This window comes from Panthera tigris, chromosome E2, assembly GCF_018350195.1.
Source record: "Panthera tigris isolate Pti1 chromosome E2, P.tigris_Pti1_mat1.1, whole genome shotgun sequence".
Taxonomy (NCBI): domain Eukaryota; kingdom Metazoa; phylum Chordata; class Mammalia; order Carnivora; family Felidae; genus Panthera; species Panthera tigris.
Genome location: NC_056674.1, coordinates 42,545,060 through 42,566,777, shown reverse-complemented (window position 1 = coordinate 42,566,777; position 21,718 = coordinate 42,545,060). Strand labels below are relative to the sequence as shown.

At 54.2% G+C, this 21,718-nt stretch overlaps 2 protein-coding genes across 6 annotated transcripts; one reads left to right on the top strand and one right to left on the bottom strand.

The window, feature by feature from the left end:
• The first annotated feature begins 19 nt into the window (after positions 1–19).
• Positions 20–14,897, top strand: LRRC29 (leucine rich repeat containing 29). 2 transcript variants are annotated; one of them, XM_042968475.1, is made up of 7 exons: positions 20–94; positions 3,216–3,317; positions 11,116–12,108; positions 13,235–13,450; positions 13,589–13,729; positions 13,930–14,147; positions 14,237–14,897. In XM_042968475.1, exons 1-7 carry the CDS (start codon positions 71–73, stop codon positions 14,403–14,405), a joined length of 1,863 nt encoding a protein of 620 aa, XP_042824409.1. In that variant the 5' UTR covers positions 20–70; the 3' UTR covers positions 14,406–14,897. The 2 variants fall into 2 exon arrangements, with proteins under 2 accessions (XP_042824409.1, XP_007090337.1); XM_007090275.2 differs by lacking the exon at positions 20–94 and adding an exon at positions 2,498–2,796 and having other exon boundaries at positions 13,532–13,729.
• A 2,113-nt stretch (positions 14,898–17,010) lies between these two features.
• Positions 17,011–21,637, bottom strand: ELMO3 (engulfment and cell motility 3). 4 transcript variants are annotated; one of them, XM_007090261.3, is made up of 20 exons: positions 21,323–21,632; positions 21,151–21,191; positions 20,978–21,050; positions 20,718–20,768; positions 20,361–20,530; positions 20,176–20,275; positions 19,932–20,083; positions 19,763–19,841; positions 19,584–19,634; positions 19,373–19,495; positions 19,145–19,276; positions 18,942–19,043; positions 18,731–18,839; positions 18,487–18,623; positions 18,228–18,391; positions 18,006–18,118; positions 17,797–17,901; positions 17,614–17,696; positions 17,436–17,522; positions 17,011–17,347 (listed from the first exon to the last, which is right to left on the bottom strand). In XM_007090261.3, the coding sequence occupies exons 1-20, from the start codon at positions 21,398–21,400 to the stop codon at positions 17,135–17,137; spliced, it is 2,163 nt and encodes a 720-aa protein (XP_007090323.1). In that variant the 5' UTR covers positions 21,401–21,632; the 3' UTR covers positions 17,011–17,134. The 4 variants fall into 4 exon arrangements, with proteins under 4 accessions (XP_007090323.1, XP_042824404.1, XP_015396598.1 ...); XM_042968470.1 differs by lacking the exon at positions 17,436–17,522 and having other exon boundaries at positions 21,323–21,637; XM_015541112.2 differs by lacking the exon at positions 20,718–20,768.
• Between the last annotated feature and the right edge of the window lie 81 nt (positions 21,638–21,718).

Below are 21,718 nucleotides of genomic sequence, written 5' to 3'. Positions count from 1 at the left end.
GCCCCCCGAAAGTCGGTAAGACTACATTTCCCAGAAAGGCTTGCACGGGGGCGGTGGCGGCTGGGATGCGATGGCGGAGTCGCTGCCCCAGGAGGTGAGAGGAGTCCGCCCTCAGACTTAGCTTGGGACAGGCTCCGCCCTCGGGGTCCCGGGCTGTGGGGAGGGGCTGTCAGACAGCTCGCCCGGCTCTGCCAGCCTGGCTGAAACGACCCGCCGGGGAGATCCCAGGATCTGCTGGCTATGGGTAACGGCCCCGCCTTTGGGCCACCCTATCACCTTAGCTTGGGGGAACCATTCTCTCCACCCCCATCGGCCCCACGATTTGGTTGCCTTGTCACCTCAACCAGGGCAGGGTCTCAGCCTACCCACCTCTCTAGAGATGGCCGCCCCTTCCCCCTCAGTTCTGGAAGATGTCCGTTTCATACAATCGTCCCCGAAGGGTAACCGGCCTTATCCTCGTTGGTCTCTTCGGGGTGATCACTTCATTCCCTTTGCCCCTCCCCCTGGCGGTGGGAAGCAGACTGCCCCCTTCAATCAATTCCAGGCACAGTCGCTGAATTACTTCACCGAAGACAGGCCTGCTCCCCACTCCCTAGGCCCCTAGTGATGGCTGCCCCTACCTCCTTCACCCCACGGGATGTTTGCGCCTTTTCCTTAGCCTGGAGCAAGAGCACTCTGTCGCCATTGGCCAGAGACAGATAACAGGTTTTGTTGCCAGTGGTCTCCTGGGATGGTCTCTCCATCCCTTTTGCCTTGAGAGTTGGCAGCCCCCTCCTGCTGTCCGTGAGAGGCAAGTCACCCTTTACTCATTGGCCCTGGAACGGTGCTCCTTCTCCTTAGCAAGAATAAGACAGCTCCCACTCCGCTGACTCCCCTGCCATGGCATCCTTTATCTCCTGGGCTCCAGAGGATGTTTGTTCCATCTCCATAGATCCTAGGAATGACCAGTTTTATCTCTAGTAGCCCCTTAGGATGGGGTTCATGGGATGGCCTCTTCATCCTTATCACTGCCTCTTCTTCCCTCTAGAAAAGCTACCCCCTTCTCAGTTCAAAGAATCATGCTCCCTCCCCTCAGAGAGGACAGGTGTACTGCCCTCTCCCTTTGCTTTTTGGGTTGGTTGCTGAGCCCCAGAAGACAGGATGGCCACTGTCTTAACTTGGCTCAGATAGGCTTCCCTGCCTTCCCCTGGGATTGGGGGCTTAGTCAGTCCCAATCTCATCAGTGTTCTCTTCCCCATGCCTAGCCTTCCTGGCCTAGAAGGCTGTTCTCCCCAGTCCCCAGTACTTCTCTCAGGTAAAGTGATCCCTTCCCTTAGCAAACCTTTGGTGAAAATAGAGGTAGAGGGCTTTGGTGAAAATAGAGATATAGGACTGTCCATCTTTAGTTCAATCCAGTAAGTATTGGCTGAGTACCTTCTGGTGCTAGGAATCAAAGAAAGGAAGAAGAGATTAGAATGCACTGGTGAGGTCAAGGTTAAGGAAGGGCATTCCAGGAAAGAGACCCACATAGGCAAAAAGTAATAGGCATGCTATGTTTATAGGACAGTGGGGAGACTGAACTGGGGAAGCTCTGGGATTAGGGATCCAGTCAGGCATAGGGCCTGGCAGTGCTGACCCAAGAGTGGAGATTTTGTCCTCAGGGCATTAGGGTACCCTGCAGGTTTTCATCAGGGATATCCTAAGACTGAATGCTGGGGGTTTTTTTTAGGAAAGTTAACCTTGTTGCAGTGTGCAGAATGACTAGCAAGGATGAGCCTGGAGGCAGGTGGGAGATTGTAGAAGCGCCCCACGTCTGGGGTAATGAAGATCTGGGCTGCTGAGGTTCTAAAGTTTCAGTGGTAAAAATATTAGTAGCAGCAATCCAGCAACCATTTATGGAACATTTACTAGTTGTCAAGCACATTATATCTATTAAATATATGTACATATACCTGTATATATGTATATGGTATGGAAACTGAAGCTGAGAGAGGTCAATTACCTTGCCTGAGGCCACATAAGTCACAGAGCTCAGAAGCAGTAGAGTGGGGATTTGAATGAGTCTAAGTTAGCCTGGCCTAAAGCTTATGCTGTACACCTGTATCTGACAGCAAGGGACAGAAGAGCATGAAGAGTTCAAAGTATCAGGATCTTCAGGTGAGATGCACTGTTGGCATTGAAGTTCAGATACTGGAAAGTTGGGAATAAGAGATGCTTTAGACTGAGAATATGAATTTTGGTTGAGATAAAGGTGATAGTAAAACATTTAGATGAAGGATCCTGTGGACAATTGGCAACACTGGACCAGCACATGAATGATGAGACAATAGGGGGATATTGAATTGTTGGTTGTTCCTGTAGAGGTAACTGTTGAAGCCATGCAACAAATTTATTATCCTCGGAAGTAAACCTCAGATTGAAAGACCCAGGTCTGAACCCTGGGTTCCACAGAAGAATCCAGAAACAGGGCAATTGGAGTGGTGAGTGGAACCCTGGAAAACACAGTGTCACAATAGTCCAGGAGAGAAGATTCCAGAAGAAAAGAATAGTTAATATTAGATCATTCCTGGCCTCACAGGCGACTCCATTCCCAGTCCCTTATAGGGCCTCCAGCCTCACAGAGCATGTGTGGAGTGACGGCCTGAGCACCTGGGCTGGGTCCTGCTGGGATCATAGCTTAACAGCCAGCTGAGAAAGCGAGTTGGCAGTGGAGAAGATGGGGAAAGAGGGAAGACCCAGAGCCTGACCTGTGATGGCGGGTGGATGGGGTGTGGCTTCTGAAGATCAGAGGAAGAGACCTGACTTGCTGTGTCTGAGGTCCTATGCCAGACCCTTTACTATGTTACTTGATGCTCACCATAACCCATTTAGATCTCACTACATTTGCCATTTTACAGATGAGAAAAACAAGACTCAGAGAGGTCAGGTGATAGATAAGCAATTGAACTAGGTTTACCTAGTCCCAGTGCCCAGGCTCTTTTTACCACACTGAGTGGGAAGTTTGCTTTTTATCAATCAGTACAAACCTGCATCCAGGCGGGGCTCAGGAATGGTTTGTTCACAGGAAAGATCCTTAGAGGCTGGAGAGGGCAAGTGAAGACCCCATGAAGCTTAGGATTAAAGATGAACTAGAAGCCAGTATTCCAGTCCCCTCAGACCTACTATTCTACCAGGTGGAGAAAGTTCCAAAGGCCCCCAGTTCTTACAGTTTCCAATGTCCTGTCTTTTTCCCTCAGATGCTCACATATATTCTGAGCTTCCTGACTCTGTCAGATCAGAAAGAGGCCTCCCTCGTGAGTCGGGCTTGGTACTGTGCAGCCCAGAATGCTCTTCGGGAGGTAAGGTGGCCACCCTCATCTGGCCCATTCTCAGTTGTCTGTCACTTCAGTTTGCTTGTGGCCCTGCTCATACATCATCCATCCATCCATCCATCCATCCATCCATGCACACTTGTTCACACATATGTTACATTCATACATACTTGGCTCTGGGTACAGTGCTGGGACTTTACAGATGAATAAGACATAGTCCCCTGCCCAGAGGAGCTCATAGTCCAGTGAAGGAGAAAGACAAGTACGTTAGTGATCGTGATGTTGTGTGTTGGGTGCTATGACATTGGAATGAAGGGTGCAACAAGAACAGGAAGAAGGGCATCCAAAGGAGAGCAGCAGCATCAGGGAAAGTTTCCTCATGGAATAGGATAAGGGTGAAGGTTGGTCTTCCATACTGGTAACAGCACAGGTGAAGGCGCCAAGGTGTGAAATAGTTCTGGAAATGACCACACAAGTTCCATGTGACTAGAACTTAGATAGAAGTGGTGGGAGATGAAGCTAAAGAGAGGTCAGGCTGCAAACTGGCACTATTGCTGGGGTTCCATCCTGATTACCATCACGGAGCCTTTAAAGGAATGTTAAGGCAGGGGAGTGACAAGGTGTGATGTGTCTTAGATCTCTGCAGTGCGGAGTGGACTGGAGAGGGTGAGTCGGGGGGTGGGGAGACAGCCCAGCTCAGAAGTGCGTGCAGACATCTGTGACAGTTTGAAAGGCAAGCAGTGAAAGCTCCTTGTTTGTTTTAACTTTGACTTCTTTGAATATTCCTGAGGTTGAACAGTTTTCTCATTAGCTGACCATTTCTATTTCCTTCTCTTGTCTATTCATGTTCTTTATCCATTTAATCATTAGCATCGTAGTATTTTCCTTATCCATTTGTATGAACCTTTTATATATTAAAGAGATTAATCTTTTACATATTCATTGAAATATATTCCTAACATATTTGCCTTTGAATTTGATTTGTAGGTATGTGCTTATTTATGAGATACAGAGGTTAAATTTCTATGTTGTGGATCCTGAACATCTTTTGTTTTCTTGCTTTTTAAATTTGGAGACCCCTTGCCTCCTCAGTGATTTGATGTCCCTCATATTTCTCTCCTTTTTTTTATTAGACTCTATTTTTTAGAGAGGTTTTAGGTTCACAACACAATTTTTTCTTCTATTTTATGGTTTTAGTTTCTATAGTAATTTTTTTAATTGGCGAAATTTCTTTTGATTTATGCTGTCAGATAAGAAACTAAACTAATTAGTTTTCAAATAGCCCTCATACCATTTATATATAATCTTCCCCTTCCTTTCTGGGTTGGACTTCTCCTCTGTCACACATTAAATGTGTGTATACACAGAGGGTCTGTTGTCATGTAATCTATCCTGTATCATTGAGCTTAGTTAGTGTGTAAAGATAGTTGGACTTGTGGAAAATTGAAGTATGAGACATCTAGATGGTGAGATGCAGTTGGTTGTTGAATTTCTGAATGAGGAGTTCAAGAGAAGTGTCTCAGTAATAAATACAGAGTTGGGTATCATTACAGAATGGGTAGAGGTTGAAACATGGATCTAAGTAACTTGCCCCAGGGAGCACATGACGATCCATAGGAAGAGCAGGCCACAGAATCCCGAGGGGGAGTACACCAGTCTAAGGGCATGGTATGGAGGAGGCACCAGTGAGGCATAGAGGAGATTACAGTGAGAAGAGCGGGCAGAAGTCATAAATGGAGAGCATTTACAGTGTTGAGTGGATGACTAACAGTGTCATATCCCGTGAAGAGTCGAGAAAATAAAGAGCAGATAGTGTCTGTGATGTCCAATGTCCAGAGAGGTCCCCAGTGACTTCAGCAACACTTGGCATCTGGAGGAAAAGCCAGGTGTGTGGAGGAATGAATGAGATAAGAAGGACAGTGTAGACAGTTGACCTCCTTTGCAAGAAATTTCCCCACGAAAGGAAGGAAATAAATGGGGCAATAATGAGAGGTTGAGGGGACTTGACAAAAGGATTTTCATTGGGAGAAATCTCAAATGTGTTCTTATGCTGTGGAGAGTAATAAAGGAGGGGCGAATGTGAATGAATGAAGAAGAGAGGTGAGAAATGGTCCGATGCCACCTGAGGTGATACAGGCCTGGTCTTCGATAGGGTGGGGAGGATGTCGCTTCTGCTCAGGAAGTGGCAGTGTGGAGCAGTTTGCTGAGGAAGCTCCTCTGAAGCTAGTGGCCTCTTTGCTGGGTGAATCTGGGGGCCACATTGTCATAGGAAAGTAAAAAGAGAGGTAGAGGCAGGGGCCTCAGCACAAAGGCTTGGAATCTTCCAGGGCAGAAGGAAGTGGGAGAGTTACCAGAGCTGCTCAGAGAGCCCTCACTCACTCAGATACTGATGCTGCCTGTCTGTGCCTAGCCCTATGCTGGGCCCTGGGGCTGCAGGGCTGGGGGAGGCACAGCACTTGTGAGTTGGTAGCAAGCACAAGCCAAAGGAGTGGGTAGGTAGTAGTAGTGCTGCATTTGGAGTCTTGTGTGGGACACAGGGGATCAGAGAAGATTCAGAAAAGACTTCATGGAGAAGGGCGTGCCTGGGATGAGGCTAGAGAGGGGAATAAATATTTGCCAAATAGACAAATAGGAGTAGGTGAGAGGTGAGACAACCCTCACACCCATCACTACAACCAAACAGAAAAAGCAGCCAAGTGGAGGCATGGCACCATGAGGCACCAATAGAAGTGCCATTCCCAGAGCCAGGGCTGGGGGCGGGAGGGAGGGGGAGCGGGGGCAGGTGTGGGAAAGCTGGGCCCAAAGAAGTAGGCAGGGCTCCAGTGCTGGCAGAGAAGCTCAGCCTCCATCGCATGGAGTAGAGAACCTTCAAGGGGTCTGAAGAGCATGGTCAATTTGCCTTTTGTAAGGATCACCTGGTGACAGTACCAAGGCTAGAATGGAGCCAGAAAGACTGAGGGCCAGGACCTTCAAAAGGGGACAACTGCTGTAATGTATTTCTGAGAGACAATACAGGAACCTGATCTAGGGCACAAGCTATGAGGCAGGAACAGAGGGACATGCATGCTACAGTGTGTCAGAGAGATGAGATGGAAGGGACTTTGGTCACCATGAATGTGGAGTGTGAGAGAAGGGTCTAGAATGGCTCCCAGATCTCTGACTTGGGTGACTTGGTAGAGGGCACTAAGAGTTAAGAAAAAGGGGCATCAGTGGGGGATAAGACAGTGAATTCAGACGTGGTCGTGTTACACCTGTGTATCTGGCGAGTTCCATCGGGTAACTAATTCCCAGGGTCCGCAGATAAAATCGTTGGACTGGGATGAAGTGCAGTCTGCCAGGGCGCACAGGGAGGACAGCAGAGAGTGTGTGCATGTACGTGTGTGTGTGTGTGGTGGGGTGGAACATACCATGAGGAACTCACTCTCTCTCTTCTTTGGTGACCCCAAAAGAGGCTGATGGGAAACAGGCTAGACAGTAGGAGGAGAGCCAAGCAGGCAGAGCCACAGAGCCCCCAGTGGGACATAGCATGGAGGAAACTGGCCATCCACAGCAGGTGGCATGGCAGAAAGGACACTTGTAGGAGGTCTGAGAGGAGCCCCCAGGTGTTGATGACCTTGCTGGATGGGAGGGGTAAGTGGGTGAGGCAAGGGGTAAAAAGGCGGCTAGCTCAGGTATAGGTGTGCTCACATGCTTCCAAGAGACCTGACGTCAGAGGAAAGGGGAGAAGCAGGAGTAATGAGGAGAGGGAGGCAGGATCAAGGGAGGCCTTTTTTGTGACTCTGGGGTATTTGTAAACTGAGGAAGGAGCAGTGGACTGCGGGTTACTATGGAAGAAGGTGGGGCAGGCCCAGTAGGCCCAGAGAAGGGGATTAGGAGCAAGAGAGGGAAGGAGATTAGGATGGGTCCTGACAACTGGTGAATATGAACAGGGCAAAGGGAGGGCCTTCCCACCTGATGGCTTTGGCTTCTCTCTGAAACACAACAGGTCATCTCTGGGAAGGTTGGAGTGAGGGGAGGGTGGTGCACTTGTGTCAGGGGCTGGAGAGAATGGTGGGCATGGAGAGAAACCTTGAGAGGGATGAGAAGAGAGCCAGAAGGTGGGGAGGAGGTGGCAGTGGGGGAGGCAAGAGGGGAGACTGTGGCTCCCACAGGCAGAATTCTGTACTCCCAACATAGACCCAGAGGAGGCAGCGGTCTCATAGTCCCTGGCAGGGCTGGGGGCAAGAAGAATGGGCACGGCAGCATGGCAGGCAGGGCCACAGGACCCCAAGGGGAAGTAATCAGGGCAGAGGTTCTTTGAGTCCAGCAAATAAGGAGAGGGCAGGAGAAGAAAAGTGGGCAGTCAGGAAGGAATAGATTCGAATAGGATAAGGGAGTGAGGAGAAAGAGGCCAGGGCAGAGTTTGAGATCGTAGAATCCACCATCTCAGCACTGGGGCTCCTCCAGCTAACTGTGAGGCCTAGATGGGATGCTGACAAAGACCTGTTTGGTGGCTCTGCAAAACTCAGCCCCACCCGGGCTGGGAGCACTGGAGGGCCAGGCCACAGGTACATGGCATCTAGGGTTCTGCTGACATCCCACCACAACCATGTCCCAGAGAGCAATTTTCAGAATTCATTGTCAGGAACCATCTTCCAGGGCTCACTTGTGGACAGGTTGATAAGGAAGCAGCGCCCCCTGCTAGTATGTGCTACCAAAGATACTGGTTCACCAAAGCATGACTGGGGTTCATGCCTCACCAGGCCAAGCTAGGATGCTGAATTGATGACTTGTTATTCTCCCTGACCTACCCCCACTTAATCCCAGTTTTTCTCAAATAAGAAGGTAGACAAAGGCCGTGCCCCCCTGCCCTCCCCCCAACACGGGATCTGCCCATTCCGGTGAGAGCCTGGTTGCCTGCCACTGGGTTGGTCTCTGTGAAGAACTCAGGACAGCTCAGCTTCTGCCCCCCACTGCCTTCTCTTGCTTGGGGTGTTTATAAAGGCCTCCCGGAGCCTCTGGAAATGACCCCCAAGGTCTAGCTCCTCTCTATAGACCAAAGCCCCTGGGTGCCAGAGCATACACTTTCTTCTGGAGAACAGCATGCTGTTTGGGATCCCTATGCCAGCAGATGGGAGAGCCATTTCCCTATCAGATGGGTTTCCAATCTTGCCCACAAGCCTGCAGTTTCAGCTCAGGGCTTCATTAGGTACAATGAAGTCTTGGCCTCTCACAGTCAAGGGGTATGTGCCCCTTTTAGCAGATTTAGGGCATTTTCCAAATGACTTGGCATTTACTGTTAAGATGCCAGCATTGTGAAAAAAGGACATGGGGCTTAGTTGGCTCCTTTGTGGATGAGGCAGCTGGAACTAGAGCAGATATGCTTGCAGTCCTCCTTTGGACCTCTAGAAGCATCTTCCTAGGGCCTAGGAAGGGTACCTTCCTACACTGGGGCTAAAGACCAGAATCCAGGAGCCTGCTTCTTCTGTCTGTTGCTCTGCTCCCCACAAATGAAAAATATCACTAAAAGGCTGCTCCTGGGCACCTGCGCTTTGAGTCTAAGGCAGACCACCTGGGTGATGGCTTAGAGGCTGCCCCCACACCACCAAGAAAAACAGTGGGGAGCAAGGAGGCGGTCTTAAATCTCAACACACACACACACACACACACACACACACACACACACACACACACCTCTCCCAGTAGCTGCTAAGACCTGCTTTACATCAGGTCCTGTGCCTTTATTTGATGGGTTTTATTGCCACCAACCAACCCTGGACTTGGACTCTAGGCTGACTACCATTGCCCCCCCTCAGCTGTTCATCTACCTGTTCATAGGGAGGTTGTGGGAGAGGGAAGAACAGGAGAACATTCCTGGCTGCCAAGGCTCAGGAAGCAAGAGAAACAAGGACTACGGCGGGCCCCTGGGGGTGGGGGGGTGGGGGCACAGGATGGGAAGGTGGAGGTAGTACTGCCTCAGCAGCCAGCCCTGCTCTGCGCTTGGCAGCCACAGCATACTCTTCATCATCAGACTGCTTCCTCTGTCAGGCAGGGCTTTCAAATGGCTGGAGGTCTGCTTTACCATTCTTTTCTAGAACCTTTTCTCCCTGCTCTTTTCATCATTTTGTATCACCTTCCCCACCCAGTGGGATCTTCCCACTCTCCTTAAATCTTAGAGAGGAACGCAGGCCCTTGGGGTTCCCACTACTCCACTGTCTCCCAGTGTCCACGAGAGGGGGCTGTGGGAAGTGATCCTCTGGCCCACAATCCCTACATTCCTGGAATGGGATCTGGACAGGGAGCCCAGTTTGACCCCTGATTCCCGTGGAAGTAGTCAGGAGCCGGCCCCCATTTCTTCCCTTCCCTTCCTTTTGGGCTCCATGCCCAAAGTGGGGCTTGAACTCATGACCCTGAGATCCAGAGTCACATGCTCTGCCGATTGAGCCAGCCAGGTGCCCCAGGCCCCCATTTCTCACCACACACTCCTTCCCATGATGACAGCCATAGGTATCTGTTTCTCTCTGTGACAGAAGCCAGCCTAGTTTCTCTACCCGGGAATGAGTTTCATGTGTCTTCCTGGGAGAATCCTATAATAAGTGTCTTGTAGGAGTGTGTATTATGTGTCATTTCTACCTTTCTGACTTCCCTTTGATGATGTTCTGTGGGGTAGAAGTGGGAAACATCGTTTGTTCTTGCAGTAACTTACAGGACAGGTTTTTTAGAGAGCTTGCTTTCTTGCATTGGGATCACGTTGATGGATTAAAGCAAGAGCTTTTGAGTACTGCTTGCCTGCACCCTGGGCATCCATCAAAGGTAGAAAAAACCTCCCCCATACCTGTTCCTCACAGACCTGTCCCAACTTCCCTTTGGCACAAAATCAGGGAAGTTTCTGTGAAAACTGGGACCCCCCAAATGTCTACGCAAGCCAGCCTGTTCTCCTGACTTAACCCTGAGCTCGCCTCTGAGCTCCACCCCACACCAGCCATGGACTCTCCACTCTCCCCTGTTCCTCCACAGCAGGGCCAGCCCCACTTTCTTGGCACCACAAGATTCATTCTCTTAGCTTCTGCCCACAGAAATAGGAGACTTCTCCTTCCTTACCTGGACAAAGAAGATGGACACTCCAGAGATGAACCCCAGGGATCTCAAGCACATCTTGAACTCTGGAGCCTGCAGGGCCCACACATGTTGGTGCACACACACACATATGCACACATGTATGCACACATTTTTGCTTACACACAAAACCCATTTTTGCAAACATTCATGTGGCTGAGATACTGAAGCCACCAGGGGACCAAGGCCTCACTGCCTGCCCTAGACCTCTGGCACCCAGGCCACCCAGGGCGTGGTGGTGACAATTGCTTTGCTTCTTACTGCCTTCGGCTGTTCTGAGGGCTATTTATATGCTCTTGAGAAAGCGAAGGAGGCTGGTTGCTTAGCTAATGCTGAGCTCTGACTCTCTGGAGTAGGAGCTGAGTCTGTGGGTCTCAGGGCCACCTTCTGAAAGGCCCAAAGTTTGGGATCTATCATACTTCCTCCTTCTGCCTCCTGGGGGCTTCACTGGCTCTCCTCTAGGCCACCCCCAGCACCCTGTGCCCAGCATGCCAATGCCCCACCCCTCTGTAGGCATCCAGTCCCATCCATCACTAACCTTCCTGCCCTCCCCTCAAGTCATCCCCTTTGAGCCCCAGAGTGACTTGTCCCCTTCGACCACACATGACACCACACAGCACAGCGGTCTCCATTGTGACAGGGTCCTTCCCTGATCTCTGGCTTCAGAGACCTGATGGCCAACCGTCTCTGAAGCCAGAGGGCTAACCCCAATCCTATTGCTGCCCCTTAGACCAATGTGCAGTACAACATCCCTGTGTCCTCTGCCTCCCTCCCGGCCATCAAGAGCCTGGGCCTCAGGGGCGTCACCTGCGTCAGCCTGACCAACCTGGATGACTCACCAGCTTCGCGTGAGGTGCTGGAGTGTGTTGCCTACCACTTGGGCCCGCATCTGCAGAGCTTGTGCCTCAGTGGGGGCAGCCCCTCGGAGGCCGCCTTTGTGGCCCTGATCCTAGGCTGCCCAGCCCTGCGTATCCTTGACCTCAGTGGCTGCAACAGCCTCTTCACATCGGGCATGCTACTACCTCAGCCCGAGACGGCACAGCGTGTCCAGCAGGTGTTGAGTGGCCTCTGTGAGCTCAACTTGGCTGGCCTGTGGGACCTGACCGACCTCAGCTTCAACCGGCTCAGCAGCTGTGCCCCCAGCTTGGAGCGCCTCTCCTTGGCCTACTGTCACCTCACCTTTGAATTAGGCCCAGCCTGGGGCTCCCTTGGCCCCCAAGACTCCTCCCCCTCCCAACTCTCCTTCCACAACCTGCTGCGGTTCGTGAAGGAAAGGGCTGGTAGGCTGCATGCCCTGGACCTGAGTGGCACTGGCTTGCTCCCTGAGGCCCTGCAGGCCCTGGGTCAGGTGGCCGGGCTGCAGCTGCAGGAACTGAGCCTGCATGGCTGCCAGGACCTCTCCACAGAGGCTGTGGCTGCCCTTTGCCGCCTGCAATCGGGCCTGATCTCCCTGGACCTCGGCGGCTGCTCAGGACTGGCTGACGGGGCACTCGTGGCCATAAGCCGGGGCCTGGGACACTTGCAGCGCCTCAGCCTGAGGAAGTTGCAGCGGCTGACAGACGCAGGATGTACGGCCCTGGGGGGCCTGCAGGAGCTGCAGAGCTTGGACCTGGCAGAGTGCTGCCTGGTGAGTGGGTGGGGCCTGGCTCAGGCCCTGGGTTCAGGGCACAGAGCTCCAGCCCCACTGGCCTCCCTCAGCCTGGCCTACTGCGCCTCACTCAAGGTGAGCACACCATCTCCTTCCTTCCTCTCCAGGGCTGTGGCTGGGGGAGTTGCACATGTGGCAGCAGGGAGGAACTGCCCAATGTTTATGTCCAAGGAACAGTAGTGAGAACAGAACTTAGGACACAAGGGGAAAGGAGCCTGGACAGACAGTGCTGCTGCCAGCACTCCCCCGCTCAGCCCCTACCGTGTGCCTGCATGGAGGGAGGTCCAGGACACCAGGCTGGCCCAGCCCACAAGGTGGCACACACCTCGTATGCAAAGTGCTCGGTGACCCGGGCAGTCTGGGTAGGGGTACTGAGTGCAGGTGTTCGTTCTGGAGGCAGGAAAGATGAAAGAAGGGGTCTGCAGGGAATGGGCACCGAGGTTACACAGGGAGGTTGCTCAGGCAGGGCCTGACAGAGGTAATATGATGTGTCACAGGGTCATTTCTTGGCTGCAGCCAGTTCATTAGGACTCAGCCCTGTCCCTCTGGGTGGCATCCCTAACTTGGCAATATCAGTCTCTCCCTCTTTAGTGAATCATTCCTTCAAACTGTCAATGTACCCAGGGCATTCCAACCTGAACACCGTCTCCTTTCCCCCACAAGTGCTTCTCTTGCCCTGCCCCACTCTGTCTTCCTGTTACCGCCATGTGTCTCTTTATCAGCTCTCCCACTTATCTCTGCATCTCTTTACAAACCAGCTTCCTCTACTCTGCCCTTAGCTCCTGCTTCTGGCAGGTGGCAGCCCTACCCCCACAGTGACCTCAGAGTTCTGCTTCACATTCTAGAGGGAGCATACCTGACTGGCTCAGCTAGGGTCAGATGTCCAATGAGAGTCCAATAAGCTGTGGTCAGAGGGCTGCCTCAGCCCACACCTTCAGGAGGGGCCTGGAGTACAGGCAGGGCAGATACTTTAGAAACTTCCACCTGCATCCTTGGTGCCCCAGACAATCTAGGCCTTTGTCCTCCAGCAAACTCCTCCTGGTGTCCCTACCTTTCACCAACACAGGGACATTGTTGCTTCCCTCTATGGACCCACTGGTAGCTCTCTGTTGCCTGTGGGGCTGGAATCTTGAGTAGAACCTGCGGACCCTTGCGGAAGTCACCTGCTCATTGCTCTCTCCCTTCTCCACTTCCCTCCTAGGATGCCTCAGTGCTCTCCCTGATCTCAGTGCTGAGCCCAAGCCTCAGGGTGCTAGACTTATCTTCCTGTGTGGCCCTCACCAACAGGACCCTGCAGGCCATCTCTGCCTACCTAACCCACCTCTCAGTCCTGCGCCTGGCCTGGTGCAAGGAGCTCCGAGACTGGGGACTTCTGGGGCTGGGGGAACCAAGTGAAGAGCCTACACAGGAGCCCCAGGTGCAGGTCATGGAAGGCAGGGGCGGTCCCTGGATTCAGCTACCCACCCCCACCCCCCGCCCCTCCTGAATGTCTCTCTAGGACCATTTGAGGGCCAAACTCAGGAGGAACCTGAGAAGCAGGAGCCTCTTCCCACAGCTACATCAAGAGTTGGAGCATCAGGCCTCAGGCCCCAAGGAGCCTCCCCAGCCACAGGGCCCTTCCCTACTCATGCTGCGGGCCTTGCAGGAGTTGGACCTCACAGCCTGCAGCAAGCTAACTGATGCCAGTTTGGCCAAGGTGTGGGATTGGGACTGGAGGTGTGGATAGGCTGATGATCCTGGCACTAGAGCCAGGCCCAGGCCAACCCACTCTTTGCTTGGAAGAAGTTCCATTCTCTTTGGCTTCTGCTACCTCTGGCTGGGGGTGGGGGAACCTGGAAGAGCCCTGGGCTCCAGTGCCCTATCATACGCTCCCACTCCTCACCCCCATCCTTGCAGGTGCTCCGGTTCCCCCAGCTGAGGCAACTGTCACTGAGCCTGTTGCCAGCACTCACAGACAAGGGTTTGGTGGCTGTGGCCAAGGGCTGCCCCAGCCTGGAGGACTTGGTGCTGAGTCACTGCAGCCTCCTCAGCGATGAGGGCTGGGCCCAGGCAGCCAGCTCCTGGCCGAGGCTGCGGCACCTCAACCTATCCAGCTGCAGTCAGCTCACAGAGCAGTGAGTTGTCTGATGATACCACAAGTCAGTACAGGGGCTGGGCTGGGTCCCCATGCCAGGTCAGGCACTCACTGGAGGCCTCCCCACAGAACTCTGGATACCATTGGGCAGGCGTGCAAGCAGCTCCGGATGTTAGATGTGTCCATGTGCCCTGGTATCAGCATGGCTGCCATCAGGTACTTCCAAGCCCAACTGCCCCAGGTGGCCTGCATCCAGTCCCGCTTCGTGGGAGGGGCTGACCTGACCTTGACGCTCTAGGGCCAGGTCAGTAACCAACCCTTTGGCTCAGCCTCCATTGCCCTGAGTCCCTAGCCCTGGCCTCTTGACCTGGAGTTTGACCGAGTGCCTCCTACCCTCCTCTGCCGCATACCCCAAGCTACAAACTCCTTTTCTAGGACTGGGGATAGAACTAATCCAGGGCAGCACAAGGGGTTTCCTGCTCCAGTCTGCCCTACAGCCCAGCAAGCGCCTCTTCCAGCTATAGGCTGCTGCCACAGGCCCATAGAAATGCCAGCTCCTGCTCTCCTGACCAGGCCTAGGTCCGGAGGCCAGGCCCACAGGTGGGATGCATCTGATGTTGGGGAGGAGCCGACCTTGTGCTGCTTGCCCTGCCCACTTCTCACACCTAAGGCCTGTGCCTCACCTTGTTCCCTATAAGGAGCTCTCCCAGCCCTTACCAGCACGGAGTTTTAGCAGCCAAGCCACAGACTTTGTTGTAAACTCAAACAAGATTAAAAATTCCAGATCTTACCTCCTTGTCTGAAGTTCTCAGGCTAAAGGGCTCCCTCCTCTCCCTACCTCAGTTGAAGCAGCCCAGCCTAGCCCAGGGACAACGTAGACAAAACACCAGAGGCACATAGACAATTTCTTCCTTACACCTGACCCAAAGCACCACAGGCACCACCAGCAAGTCCTAACTTCTTCCCCAACATGGTTGGAGACTAGAAGCTTTGAGGCCTCCCCCAGCATGAGCCTCCAAGCATGTCTTGCAGGAAAGGCACATCCCAGACAGACCCGAGGAGCACAATGATTAAGGATGCAGTGGTCTTCAGAAAGAAAAAAAGAGAGAGGACAGGATCTCTGACTTGGAAGGGTCATTAGAGGGCATCTAGTCCAACCTCCTAAACAGTGCCAGTGACTTCTCAACAGCAGCTCTGAGAAGCCACTTGGCCTTTCATGTGTCCACCCACACTTTGTCCATCTATCTATCAGTTCTAGGAACAGCTAGCATGGCTGCCTGAGTGCCTGCAGCACTGTACTTTATGTGGGGATTCAGAGGTGCCAAAGCTTTCCCAGCACCCCGGTCATTTGGGGAGGCAAATTAGCCAACAGACAGGGACAGTCCAGTGTGCACGGCATGCATAAATAGAGAAGCACCTGGAACTGGGAGCCCAGGGGAGCAATGAACATACCCTGGGAGATCAAGGAAAGACTCAAGGCAGTGAAAAGCGAGCAGAAGGGAAGGAAGAGGGCAATCAGAAAGGACCAGGGAAATGCACAGTGCAGGCCAGAGCTGGCACTGGGGAGGAAAGGGCGGGTCTCACAGGATGTAGGGAGGATGCCAGCTTGGATCAAGCACAGAGAACTCTGCAAGCCACAGGCCTTTTATTAGATGGCATAAACCACGTGTCTGCAACCCATCTTAGCTCAACTCTGCTCAGTTGGGAAACTGTGACCATCATCCCGTGGACAACAGGGAGGCACTGAAAAATACAGGTTGGGGGTAGCGTGCATGTGAGTGTATAATCAGATCTTCATGTTTGAGAAAGACCTGGGGTATTGAGGACCAGAGGAGCAAGGCAGGAAGTCAGGAGATTCTTGCCAAGATGCTGGTGGCCTGGACAAAGAAGTGGAGACATTGGGGAGGAGGAACTGATGCTATTAGAAGGCTTAACTGCATCTGGGATCCTGACCTCAATTTCCATTTTGAACTCAATAGCAAGTTGAACTATTCCAACTGTGGTGGGAAGTCTCTGAATGTAGGAGTGGGCATGTTGGGCCCTGGAGGCCTGAGTCAGAAACAGGTGCTCTCCCAGCACATTCTCCAAAGAGATGCCATTTCATCAGTTTTCAAGGTAACATGTTGATGGTCAATACCGTTAAAAAGGTACTGAGATGGTGTTGAGAAATAGCGGTAGTGAGAGGCACGGAGAAGGTCAGAGTGGTGGCAGCTTTCAGCCTGCCCTGTGGGTTGGTGTGCTAGCCTCTGAGATTGACCTCCAGCTGGGCCCAATACTCCTCGCCACTTTCTGTCCCCAGTGGTCTTGCCTGTCCGTGGCCACCACCACACCCTGCTGCTGCAGTGGATTTGACTCAGAATGCAAGGCTTGCACTGAATTCCCTCATCAGAATCAACACATCCTTCCACCACCAGGGGACAGGTTTGGAATCTTGAGTTTGCCCTTCAGCACAAAGCAGACCCAGCTTCACATCTATTCCTTCATGCCTCTCACCAGAGGGCCTCGAAAAGGACAAAGAGCAGGGCCAACCAGAGCTGAGGACTGAGTTCAAACTGTTAGGAGCCTTTTAGAAACATGGCTTTCAGACTAGGCCCCTGTTCATGTTGCCCAGGAAGGTATCCACTTAGGACAACACCTTCTGCCTTGCCACAGGTCCCTCAACTGACCCTCCAGACCATAGGCCATCCCTCTCTGCAGGCCCAGCACTCAGGAAGGCTGAGGACTCATCTTGTGGAAGGACAATAGGTCCAGCTTGTCTCCAGCCTCCTGCAGAATACCCTCAGCTACGGCTCCCCAGGTTTGTGGCCCCAAGCAGTGACCTTGACCCGGTGCCCCATCTCATTTGCCAGCTAAGCTTGAAGGCAGGCTTGGCCCACAGGTTCAGAACTGGCTCGACACATACATAAGAGCCAAGCAGACTTTATTTCTGCTGCAGCCTCTGTTTGTCCGGATGTCTGGGCTTTTCCACCCTCCACCCTTCATGGTTGCCGCAGTGCCAGCAGCTGTGGCCCACGGCCAACCTCACTGTCAAGGTTCAGGGATGCTGCAGTCATAGCAGAAGTTGAAATTGGTGGGGGGCGGGGGGATGGGAGGTGGCTGCTCAGGAATGGGCACATTCTCCAGCTCCAACAACCGCAGCTTGGTCTCCATCGTCAACAGCTGTTCCAGGTCCAGCCGAGTCTGCTCACTACCCATGGGACTTCCCAGCAGGGCGCTCAGCCCATCTGTCCACAGGTGGAACTGGGGACAGGGCCAGCTCCGTGAGGGCCTGCCCATCTCTTCCCCGGTCCATCTGCCCAACTCAGCTCAGCCTGGCCCAGACACTTACCTCCCGTTTGGATGGGGCGATGAAGTTGAGGTATGCCTCCTCCTCCCCATGGTCATAGCTGACTGAGAAGGCTAACTCATAGAGATCCTGGGGAAGCCAGGGAGCTGAGAGCACTGAGCAGGGAACAGGGCAGGGCAGATGTGGGTGGGAAGGAGCCCCTGTCTTCCACTACACTCACCTTGTTCTGCTTCCCTGAGCCTTTCTCCCGGACGTGGGGGCAGTCTTTGCCTGTTAGCAGTGCCTTGATATCAGCCACAGGGACTGCAGGAAGAAGGCTAGGCTGATCACTGGGACCCAGGTGGTCCTGCGACATGGTCTGGGGAGAGCAGGTGGCTGATCCTGACCCTTGCCCCATTCTTACGCTGCTCAGGTAGGCTCTCAGGGGTGGGTGGGCTGGAACCCTCCTCCACGTCCCCATACTGCAGCACCTTGTGGTTAGGGGACAGGCAGCAGAACCACAACTTGTCTGTGGGTAGAAAGGGAAGATGGAAGGAGTGACAAGAGGGGCCCTGACCCCAACCCAGCCACCCAGCCACCCAGCCACTCTCTGCCCACCCTCCCCTCAACCACCCTGGCGTCGCCGGCTGCTGATCTTGCGGAAGAGTGTCCCCTCACAGAGGCGGAGCAAACGCTGCTGGCGGATCAGGCCCATGAGTTCCGGCTTCAGCTTCTCCCGCAGCTCCCTGGTGGGGCAGGGGTGGGGAGGCCGTGCTTGGTGACTGGCACTGGGGCAAGGCCCATGGGCACTAAGGAAGGTGGAGCCAGGACGGGGATCCACTCCCATCTACTCACAGTATGGGAGGGGCCAGTGTGCCCTCCTGATGCAGCCGCTCTGTCTGTCTCAGCCGCAGGACCTCCCCGTAGGGGAGCGCGTTCACCTTGGTTCGGAAAAGCTCCAGGGAGCTGGGCTTCAAGGCCAGCGTGCGGGCCAGCTGCTCCCGCACCACTTGCATGACCTGGAGTCACCAATTCAGCTCAGTACTATGCTCTGGACCCCTACTCAGAAGAGCCCCTGCCCTGGCTCAGGTCTCCTAGCTTCCACCCCACCCACCTTGTCAAAGTCCTCCTGGGTGGCCCGCATCTCCTTCCAGGTCTTATTAAGCAGCTGGATGCTCACACAGAAGAGCTCATGGAAACTCTGGTCTTGGCTGAAGAACATGGGTGAAAAATCCTGGGCTGTTTCGGAGCCTGGAGCAGGGGGGCAGGAGGGGCTCAGGGAGAAAGTGTGTGCAGCCCCTGGCCCTCTCTGCCCTTCCGTCCCCCGTTCCTGGACACGCTGTGCCCAGTCCACTCACAGGGCTCCCCAATGCGGAGCAGCTCACACAGCAGCACAGTCAGCTGGATGCTGCTCCGGGCAAAGGGGCACTCATGCTTGTCCTCACGGCTGCTGTTCTCCAACACAAACTGGGGTGGTGGAAACAGAGAATGGGATAGAAGTCGCAGCTAAGGCAATACAGACTCTGCTTAGGTGGCATCCTACTATATCCCTTCCACCATATCACTGACCCGGCTGTAAGCACTAGGTGCATGTCTGGAGAAGTAAAGCATGTTGTCCAGGGCCAACAGGCCGGGGGGCACTCGCTCTAGATCCTGTGCAGGGTTGCTGTTCTGGGGAAAGAGGGACAGGTAGCTCAGTAAGGACTCCAGGCCTCTGGAACAAAGCAGCCCTGGTTGAGGCAGGGGTGGGGAGCTAGGGAGGGGTTGCTCACGGAGAAGCCCAGTTTTCGAAACTCGCGGGCACAGAGGGAACGGCGACGGTCAGCACTCAGCCCGGTGCCCAAAGACTCCCCTTCAGGATCAAAGGCAGCCTGGCGCAGGGCCTGCAGCTGCTCCCGCTGTTCCTGGGGTCATTGTTGTGGAGTAAGGGAGTATCAGGATCATAGATTCAAGGCCATTCTCTAGCTGGCCCCAGCCTTGTGCACTCCAAAAGCACCCACCTGGCTGTAGGGGTCCAGTGGTGTCCGCATACGTGGCTCCAGCAGCCCCAACATAAGGGCCTGCAGTACGTACAAATGATGAGCCATCTCATCGCCCAGTGGTGCTGCACTGTGGATGATGTTCTGCAGAACAGCCAGCCCACGGGTGTGAGTGTCAGCTTACTGGGAGAGGGAAAGTGGGGAGGGGCCTGCCTAGCCCAGTCCTTCCTACCTTATAGATGAACTGGCGAAGGTTTCTCTGCCACAGGTAGTCAAGCATGTGCTGAGTTGGGTGGGAAAGGGACTTAGATGATTTAGCCCCACCATGAGCACCCACCCTGCAGTCCCAGGACAGAGCACAGTACCCACCAGCTCCTGCCCCCACAGCCAGACACCAGATGGGACACTCACCTTGCGTTCAGTAGAGCTGGCCCCCTGCAGCAAGGCTGTCAGCAAGGCCATAGCCTTGGTTTGTAGCTGCTGGTTCATCCTGGGGCAAGAAAAGGAGGGCTCAGCTGGCTATCCAGGGTCTCGGTCCACACCCCTCATCTGTATTCCATCCCCACCCCCAGACACTTACACCTGTAGGTGTACCAACAGCCTATCCAGTGGCACCTCACTTTTGACCAGCTGTCCCAGGGCAGGGCTGCTCAAAGTCACACTCTCCAACAGCCTGAGAGCCAGGGGCTGCACAGATGCATCCATCAAGTTCATGTTCACATAGCATACCACCTGTAACAGGGGAAGGGGATTGTTAGCATTTCACCACCATGGAAGGCCATATCCTGACCCCACCCCTGCTGCCCCTAGAAGAGGCAACCCACCTTCCTAACAAAAGGGATGCTGAGCGTCTCCCAAGACACCATGCCATGTTCCATGAGCTCCAAGAAGGCCCTCAGTGCAAGGGCCAGCAATTCCCCTAAGCTGGGGGGACATATGGGGCTGAGCAGGACCAGACCAGGACCCCCAGCCCCACCATGTCCACCACCCACCACAGTCCTGTGCTCACTCATCTCCATCCTCAATGATGGTGCCTAGTCTCTGAAGCCCATCACGGCTGATGACCTCCTGGGCAAAGGTCATGTCTGGGGCCAGCAAGACGAGGTGCTGCAGAGTTTCCCGGCGCCTTTCACGGCTCCCACACTGCAGCCCACCCAACAGTCGCTCAGCCTCAAGGTCCTGGCAGGGGTGGGAGAGGTGAGGAGGTTGGGTAGAAGAACTGAGGTGTGGGGACTCAGATGTCCACTAGGTGGGGCACTGCGGAGTTGGAGTCCCGGCCTCCAGATCTGGGGCAGAGAGGAAGGTGGGCAGGAAGGAGGCATAGAAGAAGAGCAGGAAAAGAGGGTGGGATCAGTAAGGGCATTACTGGGGCAGTGCTGAGGCACAGGATGCTGCCATTCTTGATCTCTGTACGGTTCTGGAGAAGATGGAAAGAAAGGGAGAGAAGTCAAAAAGGGCTCTGAGAACTGGTCAATTGGGGTTCTCGGTGAGGGAGGGTTTGGGAGTCAGGAAAAGATCACATTCCAGACAGTGGGATGAGTCTGAGTAATCAAGACCAGGTGTGCTTGCAGGAGGTGGGGATGTCACACAGTGGAATATGGGCCTGGCGGGGAGTGGAAGACTCACGTTCTCAGTGATGTATTTCCTATGTCCATCAGCAAACTGCAGGGCATAGCGTTCAGAGTGAACCAAGCTCCACCTGCGGGCAGCAGAGACTCAGTGAGGCAGGTAGGGGGCGCCCCTCCCTTCTGCCCTCCCATCTCCCAATCCCCTCCCCCGCCTGGCTAGCCTGCACTCACGCGTCGCACACCTCCTTCAGCACAGCAGCCAGAGGCTTTGCCTGCAAGTGAAGAGGTCACTTATGGGGCAGGTGTGGGGAGGAGTTGGGAAGGAACCTGGGAGTTCCGAGGGGAAGGGGGGCGGCCCAGAGGTGAGTGGTGGGGTGAATGGAGGCCAGACAGGCCTAGTGACCTGGTCCAGCCGGATGAGTTGCGGGATGGCGTCACGCATCTGGACCGCGATCTTCACCACGTTCCTCGGGGGCGCCATGGTCCAGCTGGGCGGGGACGCCTGTAGTTTCCAGACCGTCCAACCTCGGGCCGAGGGCGTGCCTGGTCTGGTGCCTCCGAGAACGAGGGCGTCTCCCTGTCCAAGGCCTGGACCCCGTGGCCCGCACTCAACGGTCAGGCTCGCTCCAGGACAAGCGCCGCGGCCTTCCCAAGGGAGCCAGACTAGTTCCGGGTTGGAGTCCCGGGGGTAGGCGCCTGCCCCGCCCCAAGAGGTGGCCCCGCCCCGCCCCAAGGTGCGGCAGGTGGGGGCGGGGAGGATGGGTTGCCAGAGCAGCCACACCTCCCTTTCCGGCAAGGT

Excerpts from the sequence above, each read along its gene's own strand:
- ELMO3 (XM_007090261.3), bottom strand. The coding sequence starts at position 21,400 with ATGGCGCCCCCGAGGAACGTGGTGAAGATCGCGGTCCAGATGCGTGAC. Across the intron at positions 19,496-19,583 it reads TTCGCCAGTTCATCTATAAG|AACATCATCCACAGTGCAGC; the intron begins GTAGGAAGGACT and ends GCTGTTCTGCAG. Across the intron at positions 17,523-17,613 it reads GCTCAGGGAAGCAGAACAAG|GATCTCTATGAGTTAGCCTT; the intron begins GTGAGTGTAGTG and ends TGGCTTCCCCAG.
- LRRC29 (XM_007090275.2), top strand. The coding sequence starts at position 3,216 with ATGCTCACATATATTCTGAGCTTCCTGACTCTGTCAGATCAGAAAGAG. Across the intron at positions 13,451-13,531 it reads AGCCTACACAGGAGCCCCAG|GACCATTTGAGGGCCAAACT; the intron begins GTGCAGGTCATG and ends ATGTCTCTCTAG. Across the intron at positions 14,148-14,236 it reads TGCAGTCAGCTCACAGAGCA|AACTCTGGATACCATTGGGC; the intron begins GTGAGTTGTCTG and ends GCCTCCCCACAG.